A 14002-nucleotide genomic window follows, 5' to 3' on the forward strand; every position below is an offset into this window, starting at 1 on the left:
CTAGAGCTACAGATGCTCCGAAACAAAGGGTGTTTTAAGAGAAAATAACAGGTGAAGAAGGGATTGGAGCTGATGGCTGTAGAGTCACCTGAAAAGTATCAAGTGCCTCTGGAAACATTCACTAGCACTCCACCTGCCAGGTGGGCAGAGTTCTGGGTTGCCAAGCCTTTCCTGGAAGCCATCGTGACTTAATGGAGACAGGGAGATGGAAACCACCTTGCCCTTGGTATGCAGTGAACCCCTCTGTAAATGGACAGGTGAGAGGGCTCAGCCTGGTCTGGAGAGATCCAGCTTCTTTTCTTACAGAGGACAGAGAGTAGGAGCTGGGCTCCAGGGAGCAAGCGAGAGGGGACAACTGGCTGATGTGGCCTTGTTATTTGCTGTAGCATCTCCTGCCCACTCTGTGAATAGGGAGCAACCATTCCTCTAAGTCACCACAGGAGATAAAGCAAATCTGGCAGCAAAGAAGTCTGGCAGATTAACTTCTGTTCTAAAGTTACCTTGAAACCTTTACAAAGCAGGCCCCAGACAATGTTATTTCTATCAGTTTAAACCATATGAGATGGCTGACATTCAACCTTTCTGGCCTAAAAACAATGGCATGTCAATTTTATATGGTCAAATTTATAACCAGAAAACAGGTAAGCAATGTAAATTGAAAAATAAGTAAAACACAGGCTGAGAGAGAGCTCAGTCAGTTACAGTGCTTGTCACACAGACCTGGGGACTGAGTTTAGTCTGCAGCACCCCAGAAAAAGTGGGTCATGGTGGCATACATTTGTGGTCCCAGCATGGGGGAGGCAGATACAGATAGGCCACTGAGGTACTAGCTGGCCTGGCCTGCCTAACCAGTGATCCCTGGTCCTAGTGACAGGGATACCTCTTGACAAACAAGGTAGATGGCTCCTGAGGAACAACACCCAAGATTGACCTATGACCTCCACAAGCATGCATAAATATGTGCACCTGTACATACATAAGTACATCCTCTTGGTGTGTGTGCAACCCCCCCACCCCACATATATCTTTCTTTATACACTAAATACAGAGATAACAAACAAAAAACTAATTGTTTAAAATGTTGAAGAGCACAAACAGAAAGAGAGTCACTGTGATTCAGGTAAGTTGTTTTAGGAAATCCTTTAGGAGTTGTGCACACACTATCCCCATGTGTCTTGGTCTTTGAAAAAGCCCCACTAAAAAGCATTTATTATACTCTCTCATTTTAGAAATGCCTGAAGGACATGCAAAACAAACCACAAGTCTTGTGTCAAACAGGAGAACATAGGAACATAGGAAAAGCAGGGAAGGGACAGGGTGGAACCAGGCCTGAGTTTAACAGGGCAGAAGCAAGTGGGCCATTTCCAGCTGGGTTCTGTGACTGCCTGTGGAGGCACTGCCTTGTCAAGTTCAATGGTCTCTACTCCTGCAGAATCAAAGCTGAGTGTGGTTGTGAGTTCAGCCAGGAGTTTGCTGAGATACCCTCCGGATAGGGTTTCTCTCTGAGGCTCTTTCTGTTATTGTCTTTCATGAAGACTCATGACAACTTGGTGATAACCACACCCCCCAAAGACAAGCTGCAGGAGGGATGGGCAGCTTGACCTTGTCTCCGTAGTGGTTACCTGAGGGGCCACAGGGAAGATCCCACCAGCACAGGCTTACCGGATCATGTCGAGTTGCTTGATGACCTGGTTCCGGCCATTCTCCGTCTGGGTGAGCTGCAGCAGTAGGGCCAGGCTCTGCTGCTGAATAACCAGGATTCTGGAGGTCATGAAGGAAGGCAGCAGCCTGGCCATATCTGGGTGGATCACAAGCTGGCGCTGGTTTTCCTCTGCAGAACACAGGTGTTGATATGCCTTGAGCTGCCATGGCAGCATTTAAGTGCATTCTGTCACCCACCACCACAACAGGAAGCTGGCTCTTCTTAACACATTGGCTAGGCAGGATTAATGAGTTTTAAGAACTGGACTCATGTGTCTGAATATGTAGAGTGATGCCCTTTGCCCATCACTAACTCCTGTAGTCCTCGGCTTCTTCTTCAGTCAGATGAGGACCCACCTGCTAGAATTTTTAATAAGGATTCATCCAGCCACTGCTTGATGGTGCTAGACAGAGACTGGCTCTCATAGATTAGTTACACTATTACTATTCTTAAAAAGCTTTCTCAGTGGGTGGAATGTGGAATTGGATGAAGGAAAAGCACTTGGCTTAACTGGAATATAATCAGAGAATCAGCCTTTAGACGGGGAGGGGGTAAGTTTCGGGGAGATACAGGGGAGTTGGAAGAGGGGGGAACTGTGGTTGGTATGTAGAATGAATAAAATTTTAAAATAAAAAAGGTGGCCAGAGAAACCGTTTGTATTCTTCCTGGGAAACTATGACATCATGTGACAAGTATACCTCCATAATATAATAGACCATGAGCTTCCCCAGAGTCCTAACACTGAAATGCAGTGACATTGAGTTTTGCTTGCTTTGTGTTCGGAGCAGGCATGTGGGAGCAGACAGGACACAGCAGAAGTACCAGAATAAGTAATGAAACACAGCAGAGCAAACTGGAGGGATGGTGTCATGGTTTGAATCTGAAATATACTCAAAGGTTCCCGTGTTAAAGGTTTTGGCTGCCTGGCTTTTGCAAATAATGATTTCCAAGATGTGGTGGTTTGAATGCAAGTGGTCCTCACAGGTTCACATGTTTGAACGCTTGGTCCCCAGTTGGTAGAACTGTTTGGGAAGGATTAGGAGGTGTGACCTTGTTGGAGAAGGCATGCCACTGGAAGTGCTGGAAGTGACTTCTTTCTCTGACCCAACAATATGCCACTGATGTAGTCTCATGTTTCTTCTTTTGCACATTCTCTGCTTCTTTAAAAAAAATGGGTTTGTGTTTATTGACATGTCAAGATTTCATGAGCCGGAAACACAGAATATGTGGGTGACAATATTTTTCAGATATTAAAACAGCATAATTCCAAGGCTCACAGAAACAAAAATATCTGGGTTATTATGCTTGATTCATAGAGAAAACACAGCCACCAAGTTCTTCCTTTGTTACCTTCCTTTAGGAATCTTGGCAGACACAGCCCTGAGCAAGGATGTTTGTGTGTGTATGTACGTGTGTGTGTGTGTGTGTGTGTGTGTGTGTGTGTGTGTGTGTGTATGTGTGTGTGTGTGTGTGTATGTACGTGTGTGTGTGTGTATGTATGTGTGTGTGCATATGGATGGAAGCCAGAGGACACCTCACATGTCATCCTCAGATATCATTCAAGGCTCTACTTTTCTTCTCCTTCCCCTTGTCTTCCTCCTCCTCCTCCTCCTCCTCCTCCTCCTCCTTTTTTTTTTAATTAGGGACTTACTGACCTGGAAATCATCAAATAGACCAGGGTGGCTGTCCTTCAAGCCCTGGGGATCTACCTGTCTCCACATTACTGGCATGCCACCACACCTATTTTTGTTTTTCTGTTGTTGTTAATCTGGTTTCTGAGACAAACTGAGATGCTTGGCTGTACCGATTGCTCGCTTCCAGTAACTGAGCTTCCTGATAGGCCTGTTTCCTACAGCCTACTTCAAGTTCTCAGTCCTTCAGCCTACTAAAGGAAAGGAGATGACTTCCTCATACTCCTTGCATGCCCCACCCTGTGATTGTCCTCATTTCTAGTGTTTCCTGTCCCAAGAGCAAACATATTCCTGTGAAATACATTTCTTTGAGATGACAGGGAAAACTTAAAATCTTGATACACACAGAAGCCATAAAGGTGACTAAGAAAGATTGTGCAAGAACTTAATGATCTCTGGAGGATGCTGTATGAAGAAAGGTAAGAATTGACAAAACAAAATCCCTCTGGCACTTTTCTATTTCAGTAACAGACGCTAATCAGTGTCCAAAGATGCTGGCTGCTAGTCATCTGCCAGGGGTGCAATGGTCAGCAAAACCAAAGTATTTTCAAACAGACAGAAAAGGAAACTGTCTCCATTGCTCATGACATGAGCAGAAGTCATGAGTCTGCAGAGAAGGGAGAGGAAGGGAGAGGCATGGGTATGTGGGGGGAGCACTCATTATGCTGACAGTGATCTTGCCCACTCTCTACCCCCGTGTCCTGAGGCAAGGGAGGACAATGAGAAGAAGGAGAAAGATGAATAGGAAGAGGAGAAGAAATAGGAGGAGGGGGAACAGGAAGAGGAGGATAAGGTTTGGGCTGGGGAATGAATTCAATATAGAACTTGAAGTTGCTTTTTTTTTTTTTTTTTTTTTTTTTTTTTTTTTTTTTTTTTTTTTTTTTCCACATACTTTTGGGGAGGAAAAGGCATGGAATTCAGACACCAGTCCTTCCATGCCTGACCACTCAGGAGAACTACCATGCTGAGCCATGCAGCTCTTTCTTCTGGGGAACACAACTGACAATGGACAGTGAAGAACCAGGCTTACCATTGTCACTACACACTGCTTGCCAGAGCTTCAAAACAGCCACACAGAGAACCTCTTCAACTGCATCCATCCCTGCTGAGAAGAGGCACCTGGAGAAGACAGGTTGAGCAGTGCAGAATCTGGGGATCAATCTTGTTTTCTTTGCACTGGGTTCCACCCCCAGACTCAGCAAATGAAGAGTTAAGAGAAATTTTAAAATGCATATCCAAACTGGACACGGTGGTACACACCTTTAATTCCACCACCCATTAGGCAGAGGCAGGTGGGTCTCTGTGAGTTCAAAGCCAGGGTGGTCTACATAGAGAGTGGCCAGTCAGGGATACACAGTGAGATCTCTCAAAAGAAAGAAAAGAAAGAAAAGGAAAGAAGGAAAGAGAGAAAGGAAGGAAGGAAGGAAGATATGTCTTATCCATAGGTAACCACCACTAAGGAGCTACCCATCACTGATTCCAAAATTCCAGATCAAATGCAAAGTAAAAACACAGAGGTGGGTACACAGAAGAGGGTGGACAGCCAAGGGCCATCGTGATGAGCGGACATGCAAACATCCAACCCATGTCAGGATCCCAAACCTCCTGGATTATCCAAGCACAATATGAAATAAACACAGCACACCACCCCCTTCCATGTAGGCCTTGTTTTAGATAAAATTCTAAATGGAGCCAGCCAGGACCCAGTTGCTTCTACTTTTTTAAATGGCCAGTAAAATGAGAAAAAGAACAAACTAAAATTTAAAAATGCTGGTGGGGAACCAGTAGGAGTGGTGTTTGTCTGTCTGGGACATATGGAGATGGCCTGTGGGACAGGCTCACTCTGTCAGCTGCAACATGATGCAAAAGGCCAGAGGCTCTGATCTCAAGGGGGTTCACATACGCTCTTTCAGGGGTTACCCTGATGACTGAGGAGCAAGGACACAGAGTCCAAAGGCCTTCCCTCTGTGGCCAGTAACTGCTTTCACACACACACAACTCTCTGTCTTTTCTTGTAGACATCTGGCTCTTTCCAAATATCCTTACTTTCTTATGACCTCGTGGTCACTGATGGTGCTGAATCCACCATATGTTCTGAACAAGGTCCGTTCTGTGCCTGAAAAAAAAAAACAAAACAAAACAAAAAAAAAAAACACAAGAACTGAGTCAGGATCCTAACCCACAGGTTGGCATCTAGCTGATCACCAGATCCTAGTATGAAAGGGCAAGATCATCAAAAATCTAGCTAGATCATCACACTCTGAGAAATGCAATTGCTACCAGCCACTGGATATGTCACCATCAGAGAGACTGCTTAGAAAATGTCAGTATCTCAGTTCATTCCTCTGCAAGCTTTCGAGAGCTTACAGGAGCTGTTTGATCCCTGGAAAGTATTGGAGAGCCATCTGATTCTCCATGTTTATATTGAAGCTATTATTGGGCTCTGGAGAAGAACTTACATTTTCTAAGAAAGCGGCCAACGGGGCCATCTGGGCTACCTCTGTTCCATACTAATGGGGGACCAGAGCCTCCATCCATTTGTACAAATGACATCCTGTCACTGAGCAACCAAAGTTGTTTTAAGTTCTGCCATCAGTGTTTACAGGAACCGATAACAGAGTGACAGATATTTCCTCCGAAGCTATTTTCATGTTCCAAGACACTGTAAAGTGCAGCTGGGGTGATCCCTATAGTTTATCATAGACATTTCTTCTGTTTCTACGTGGTGTAGGGTGTGTGCAAGGTCTAGGATGTTAGAGTGGATGTGGGGATGGAAGCAAGATGTGTGGAACACATGTGAGGGAAGTTTATAGAGTAAGTACACGGATTTACTTAATGTATATATTTGCATAAATGTAAATAAACACATGCCGTGTGTGTGTGTGTGTGTGTGTGTGTGTGTGTGTGTGTGTGTGTGTGTGTGTGTGGTACATGTAATATAAGCACACATGGAGCTGTTGTACACCATGTGTGCTATCTTATGCCATGTGTGTGGTGTTCATCGCATGAGTTAATGCATTCTCTGAAGAGGATGGGGTACAGGGGAAGTATATTTCTTCCATACCCTCTTGGGCACCTATATTAGTGTAGATTTTCATTTGATATCTATAGAAGGGAGGGGATCTTTGTCCCATGGAGCCAGATTCCTGAACCCGTGACTTCACACGGACAATGCTCATGAGACCACACACATGTCTGACTTACAGTCCGTCATCATTTCTGTCAGGATCTCAATGCCTCCTGCATAGAACAAGGGTGTCTGGTCAGGCTTGGAGAGGGTCTCCAGGAGATTTTTAGTTGTCATTGCTGTGTTCTTTCCTGAATCCAGGGACTCTCGAGCTTCCTTCTCTTGTAGATCTGCCTTTTCTTGAAGAGTTACTTGATTTAGGGATTCTAGCAAAACAAGCAGGAAAAAGCGAAATGAAGCAACAGCCTAACAATGGAAAGAACCATACAAAAGCCACCCACCTTCCACATCTCCCTGCCCTTACACATTCCTTCCTTTCTTCCTTGCAAGGATGGGAAGTATAAAGCAAGAAAATAATTCAGACTCTTCTTCAGGAAGAAGTCGTTTAGGAGCAAAGTAAAATCTAAACCACGTCTTAAGACATCCTGGAAATTTGGGGCAGTCTGCAAGTCTATGGGAGGATGGCATGCAAGAAAAGACATGGAGCAGTCTAAATATGGAAACAGATGGAGGATGAGCATAGGGAGGGCTGGGCAGTGCAGGAAAGGCAAGGCTGTGGTCTTGACCAGGGCAGAGAAAGTAGGGAGGGCACCCCAGTGGAGTGCAAAGGAAAACTGGATTTAGAGGGATTGTAGCAGCAGGGACAGTCTCACCTTTCACCTGTGTCTGAAGCTTGGGGTTTATCTCTCCGATCTTCTGATAACACTCTCTAGACTGAGAAACAGAAACAAGACCTTGAAAGGTGGTCAGGGGGTAACTGTGATTATAGGCCAGATGTGGGGCATCCCAGGGCTTGCTTCCTTCATTATCCTTTCTTATCTTTCCCCCTGCTCCCAGCACAGGAGGTGGCCAGGGAGAACAGTGAGCTTTTGATATTTTTGCTTGGGCTTCTCAGGTTCTGTGACACTACAGGTACTGTTGCAAAAATTCATTTTAAAAACCTGTTTGTTAAGCACAAACTGTGATGTCTACTACCCAGTCTTGAATTATTATTTTTTTTTGTGTGGCTCATGTCTGCCAAAAGTAAGAATAATCATAATGTATATGCTAAACTTAGATTTGATATTTGCACTAGAGACTATCAGTTTTACCCAGGGGAGTCAGGAACTCAGCAAAACTGGAGACTGTGTTGACTGAGACCCAGGAATAGAAGAGAGCAGGCTGCAAAATCAGCCAGCGAGGAAGCTAATCACTGGCCACTTCAGAATGAGCTAGAGAGCTTATCAGTTAGCTCTTAACTGAAGAAATGGTTAAGTAGAAAGTTTCTAGAAAAAAGAGCAGTTCAGGGCAATTTGGGGGCGAAGATAGTATTGCTCAAATATATATATATATATATATATATATATAATATATATATATATATATATATTATCCCCAGAGAGTACCCAGCCAGTCTTCAAGAGAAAAAAAAAAAAAACTAAGAAAATAAACACTCATATCCTCAAGGTTTATCATGGCTCATCTAGAAAACTAAGATTAAGAATGAACAGAAGGCTGGAGGGATGGCTTAGCAGTTGTCCTCTGACCTCTGTGCCACACCAGGCTCATAAACACACACAACAACAAAAAGAGAATGAATATAATAAAAATATCACATTAGAAAAAAAGAGCATTATTCCAGGATAGACGTGTATATTTTTAACCCAACATCTCCTCAGCCCCAGACCAAACTATGAATGATTTCTGTTGGCTTGGGACCTAGGATCCCATCACTCCCTACTACTTACACCATCAACACTGGGATTAACTATGTGATGCTGTAGTGAGTATGCACAAACGTTTGGAGCAATGAGATTGCAAGTGAATTTTGTTTTCTTTCTGTTCATGTCTTTTCTCTGAGAAGTTGAACCAGTACAAATAGAATATTCTGCTGAGGGACTCTGCTGACATGAGTCCAACAGCTAGTGGGACTGTTCCGGAATTCATGCAACATCTTTCCCAATTGCATTATCTCGGGACTTCAGCAAACACTAAAAGTGGACTAACACCTACCCAACTTGTGAGCTAACTTACACACTTAGCTAAGAACTTACCTTGCTGTAGTTCTTCATGGCCAGGTGGGCCTTCCCCATGTGGAAATAGGCTTTTGTGCATCTTTCATCACACTGTGTGAAAGAGAATGGCTGATCAGATTTTTCTGAGGATCTGAAGTCATTAGGCACTCCCCTGCCTGCCTAGTTAACAGAACGAGGGCAGCACTTTGGTTCTCAGGACAGCTACCAGGTTGACAATTAAGGCTGCTCTGTGCATTTGTGATCAAGCTAATTGCTGCCTGCAAGGATCCTGGACACATGGGCATGCTCTCTTCCAAATTAGTGATACTTTCAGCTCTCACTTCCATGTAGAGACTCTTGTCAAGAAGTAGCAAGACCCTAACTTTAGAATAGCCCTCAACATTGGCTGAATGCTAGAATCATCTGGAAGGAGCATATATATCCTCACCTGTTTGCCCCTGGGGAGAGAAAACAGCGGCACTTACTACAGGTTGTCTGATGAGCATGCCTGTGGTGGAAAGGAGAGGCTGGGAGGGGGGGAGTTCAGCCATGGAAAGCTCTTCCGTGAGAGGAAGCTCTTTTGGGAACTCCAGCTGGCTGCCTGGATGTCATCAACTTTTGCTGGAAGTCCTGAGGGCCTGGCTTGATGATGTTAGCTCTACCTGTAGCTATTTGTTCTCTTACTCAGACACTCTGCTCTGCTTGGGACTCTCCATCAGGGACTCCAGCCGCCTGCCTTGAAGAGGTGTCTCCAGTCAACTTCTGTTCAATGCTTCTGAGCACCGTATTTGACATTTCTCTCTCCCCCATGCAGTTTCTCTCCCTCTCCTTCCCTTCCGGTCCTGCATGCTCTTTCTCTCTCCCCCTTCCCTCCTTTACCCTCACCATGCATTTTCTCCCTCCCTTTCCTCTTCTCCCTCCATCCTATTGTAAACCATTCTTTGGATCATAAACAACAACCAGAAATTCATGCTGATATCACTTAAGATCTAGATGGATGACCCATACAAAAGGGAGGCTTTAAGTGTACAGCCAAGGATATACCATTCACAGAAGGGCCCTCCCCTGCTTTCTCCTCCTCATCCTAGGTCTGCAGGGAGCCATCCAGCACAGATATATGAGCTAAAATTTGAAACATCAGTTAAATAACACTCACTGATCCCTTTATAAGCAAAGTATTGAGTCAGGTGAAACGTTCTTTAGGGGTTAGATTTAGATGGTTCAAGAGGTCAATCTTAGAAGTCTAAAATGTTCCAGGTTTATCAACAGCTAAGAATGCTAGTTAGGCCACTAGCTTTTTGGAAAAAACTACTTTCCTTATCTGGGAAGTAAAGAGAGTAATTAATTAGCTGATCAATTCTCTCTCTCTCTCTCTCTCTCTCTCTCTCTCTCTCTCTCTCTCTCACACACACACACACACACACACACACTCTGTTGGGAGGAAGAATCATGTAGCACCTAGTACTCTGCTGGGTAATACTCTATTAGCTGCTGTTGCTGTGGTTACAGCAGCAACAATACATTTCACAGCAAATGTGATTTAAAGAAAGGCTAAATAATAGTAAAAGAGGGAACAATAAATGCTGGAGAAAGCTTTACAAGGCATGTTTTTATGCACACCATTTCCTGACCTACTGCTAAATGAATGGGAGTTATGAAGAAACTAAGGAGAGCCCAGGCTGATCAGTCTGTCCCAAGAGCTAGCATCCAGCTTGATGGCTTGTAGGAGCTTCTTCCGTGAGCCTCACAGAGATGCCAGAAAGCAGGCCAGTCACCCCCATCTCACAGCAAGGAAACCAGAGCAAGAGAGGGTTGATACTGTGTAATTGGTATGTAGCAGAGCTGGAATTTGAAATCTGGCTACTTAATTCCAGGACATGAGGCTTTAAAAATGTTATCAGGACTGAGATGTAGCTTGCCTAATATGCCCAAGATCCCGGTATCCAAAACAACAACAACAACAACAACAAATAAAACCAAATCGCTTTCAGAAATATGCTATGAAAAAAGTGAACATCGACTCTACAGGACATGCTAGCCCACTTAAGAGATAGGGTCTAAATTGGAGCAGGCAATGGGAGAGGGGTTAGCATTGAATCTGGAGTGAATGTTAGAATTTAAGGGAGCGTGACAGAAAGAGAAGGGAATGGGTAGTGTTATGGACGACAGCACAGCTGGGATTGAAGTATTGGGTGGAGGAATAACAGGGCTGGAAAAGGTTGGCTGAAAAGACTCCCCCAGGAAGTCTCAAATATCAAGAGAGTCAAATGTCCATGGTGACAAGGGGGGAAGATGGTCTGGAGGTGGCCTGCAGTAGTGACCAGAGCAGAGAAAGGCAGGGAGGTGAGCAAGCAGTCCAGACAGTTGCTTGGAAGGAGGGCTGATGCCTGAAGTCCTGGTGACAGTGGCAGGAACGGAAGTGCAGGCATCAGAGCTACGTCAAAGAAAGACCAACACCAACTAAATATACATGATGAGAAGTCAGAACTGAGTTCAGATGTCTGGAAGATGCAAAGAGGTCATGAAGGCAAGCAGTGTTAGCTTGTAGACTTCCTTGGTGGCAGGGGTGGTGGTTGTGGTGGTGGTGGTGGTTGTGAAGCCAAAGTCAGCCAAGTGGAAACCTGTATGATGTAGCTGAGATGGATCTGGAGCTGGGGAAGCAGGTCTGAAAGCTACTTTCATAGATGACAGGTGCATCCATGAGAGGAGATAGGGAGCTTTGGGGACACAGCTCCTAGAGAAAAGGAGGAAGCAAACAGAGTGGTGAGCATAGCAAATTCACAAAGTATGAAATGCAGGAAGCAGAAAAGGAGTGACCAGGGGGAGGGAGGATGCTCCTCACTTCCATTTATGGGAACCAGATATTCGGAGCACATCCATGGCAGAATACAGGGCTATATGGCTGGGACACTAGATGTCTATAGTCCGAAGACCATGCCCTATACTGGTGTGGCATAGAGAAGTGGATACAGCCTGTCAACACCTTTCTCCTCTACCCACAAAGAACAACGAATAGATCTTCTTATGACTGGACCTGTCCAGTCTAACCAAGAGCCTTCTGCCACATGCATTTATCTCTTTGAAGGGCTTCGACCCTCAAATTGGGATGTATTTCACTGGGTAGGAATGAAGATGACGCGGGTCTGCTCCTAATGGAAAACAGCTTTGCCGCCTTTATCGACTTTGACAAGGAACATCAGACCTGAAATCTCTCTTAGGCTGGTCTCTTCCAATTTAAAAGTGTCAAAAATGTTAAATTGGCACACAAGTCCCCATTCTATTAATAATAGAATGCTAAAGATATTCACTACTGAGATTTTAAAGAATTTTAAAGAGAGCAAACCCTTTCTTGGAAGTTGTGGGAAATCACCAGTTTTCAAATTCCTTTTGTGTCAACCCAAACCTCGTCAGCTGGGAGCCTCACTGGACACTTAACAGTGCCAGTGAGTATTTTAGTGCCAGTTCCACTGGGCCTGCTCTGTTTTGGTGTCATCATTAAGTTAATTATGTTGACCTTCATTCAACATTAGGGCAGAGGCCAGTGTGTTAGCCTGGGCCAGCACTGGGTGTGTCTACCTCTTTGGTCTTTGACTGATTAGAAAAGATACCCTGGAGGTCCTGTGAGGAGACCCTGTTTCTTTCTCAGAAAAGAATGGGATCTGTTTCCAGGGATCCTGGCAGGAACTTTTTTATAGTAGATAGTTACAAGTACAGGCTTACAGTCAGTGTGGCCACTGGCTTTGTGATTCTGAGTAAAGTGCTTAATTCATCTTTGAGGCTTCATCTTTTGGTCAGAAAAGTGTGGAAAACGGTGGTACCTAACAGAATGTGTGCTGTGAGCCCACAGAAAATGATGTGGGTTTTTTTTTTTTTTTTGTTGTTGTTGTTGTTTTTCTGTTACCGTTGGAACAGCCAAGGAAAACATCCTGGTCTTTCTTTTCTCCTAATTACTGGTGACAGAAAAAGCAACTGTGAGCAAACAAGGTGACAGTGTGGGTGAGCACGTTCTATGCTGGAGGTATGATGCTGGCATCAGCATGGGACCTGCCAAGTGTGATGGAGCAGTGTTTCCCCCACACTGTGCCTTCTGATGGATGACATAATCAGGTGCTTCAGGTGACCTGCAGGTTCACACATGCTTTCTCAACCATTGGAATCAAGGGGGGATTTTCTAATTCACACCAGTTTCCCTTGATTATACCATCAATAATAAAAAGGAAGTTAGGAGGAGCCATTGAGATGGCTCAGCAGGTAAAGGCACTTGCCACACAGGCCTGGTGACAGTAGTCTAATGCCTGGAACCCACCTAAAGGTGGAAGGACAAGACCATCCTCTGATTTCTATCCATGTGCTATGACATGCACACCCACAAGTCACACACACACACACACACACACACACACACACAGAGAGAGAGAGAGAGAGAGAGAGAGAGAGAGAGAGAGAGATAAAAATTTAAAGATTATCAAGAAAATATGCCCAGTATGTGGCTGTGAGTGTGTATTCCTCCTGATTTAGGCCATGGTCATTGGGTGAGGCTAAGTGTGCTGTCCCCGGGAATTAGAAGCAGTGGACACACACCTGGATTATTTTCCTAGCATCTAAATCTTACCTGATGGTAAGTTGTTTAAAATAATATTGTCACATTACAACAAAGTGATACATATTATGATGTTAGACAAGATGGTACAGGCCTATAATCGTAGGAGGCCTGCACTAACAGGGAGGCTGAGGCAGACAGAAGGATAGAAGGTTCAGGGCTAGATCAGTGAGACCTTGTCTCAGAATATACAAGGCTCAGCGATGTGGCCAAGTGGTGGGATTCTTGCCTAATATGTGAAAAGTCTTATGGTAGAGAGGGTGAGAACAAGTGCAAGAGAGAGTTTGAGAGAGACAGATTGAGAGAGAGAGAGACATACACACACAGAGACGGTGAGATAGAAAGATAAGACAGAAATAGAGAGATAGAGACACACACACAGACAGAGACAAGTTCATATTTTTATGGAATGCCACACAAAATCTATAAGCATTTTAGATATAAACACTTCTTGTTTCTAGGCCATTTGGGGGCTCATGTGCCCTCTCCCCTGAGAAGGGCTTTTTGGCTAATTTTTTTAAAAGCCCCATGTGATAAGGAGATAGGGAGGCTTGGATTTAGGGTTATTTAAAGAGTTAGTTGTCTGGAATACTGTCCCCAAGGACTATTTGTGGCACCCAGGAGTTGAGTGGTTCCAGAGTTGCTTTCTATGCACTTTAGAATTAAGAGAGGGGCCCCAGCCAAGCCCAGTAATGTCATAGGGGAAGGGAAACAGTCTCTCACCTTCAGAGCCCACTCACAGTCCACGAGGGCCTTCTCATAGTCTCCAAGTTTTATATAAGCCTGAAATGACACAAATACCATTATCAGTCAGACACAATTCTGTAT

The 14002-nt window shown here is 44.5% G+C and overlaps 1 protein-coding gene across 3 annotated transcripts in view; it reads right to left on the bottom strand.

The window, feature by feature from the left end:
• Positions 1 to 14002, bottom strand: part of Ttc12 (tetratricopeptide repeat domain 12) — a 40507-nt gene that overhangs the window by 13052 nt on the left and 13453 nt on the right. Inside the window, exons 5-12 of one of the 3 annotated variants that reach the window (XM_035444661.1) lie at positions 13898 to 13957; positions 8614 to 8685; positions 7421 to 7478; positions 7234 to 7314; positions 6598 to 6786; positions 5440 to 5509; positions 4424 to 4512; positions 1663 to 1831 (exon numbers count right to left, since the gene is read on the bottom strand). In XM_035444661.1, coding sequence (XP_035300552.1) covers positions 1663 to 1831; positions 4424 to 4512; positions 5440 to 5509; positions 6598 to 6786; positions 7234 to 7314; positions 7421 to 7478; positions 8614 to 8685; positions 13898 to 13957 — 788 coding nt within the window. Of the gene's footprint in view, positions 1 to 1662; positions 1832 to 4423; positions 4513 to 5439; positions 5510 to 6597; positions 6787 to 7233; positions 7315 to 7420; positions 7479 to 8613; positions 8704 to 13897; positions 13958 to 14002 lie in introns of all 3 variants that reach the window. The other 2 variants (XM_035444662.1, XM_035444660.1) reach the window with 2 other exon arrangements.

Source organism: Cricetulus griseus, chromosome 4 (genome assembly GCF_003668045.3).
Source record: "Cricetulus griseus strain 17A/GY chromosome 4, alternate assembly CriGri-PICRH-1.0, whole genome shotgun sequence".
In the NCBI taxonomy this organism is placed as follows: Eukaryota; Metazoa; Chordata; class Mammalia; order Rodentia; family Cricetidae; genus Cricetulus; species Cricetulus griseus.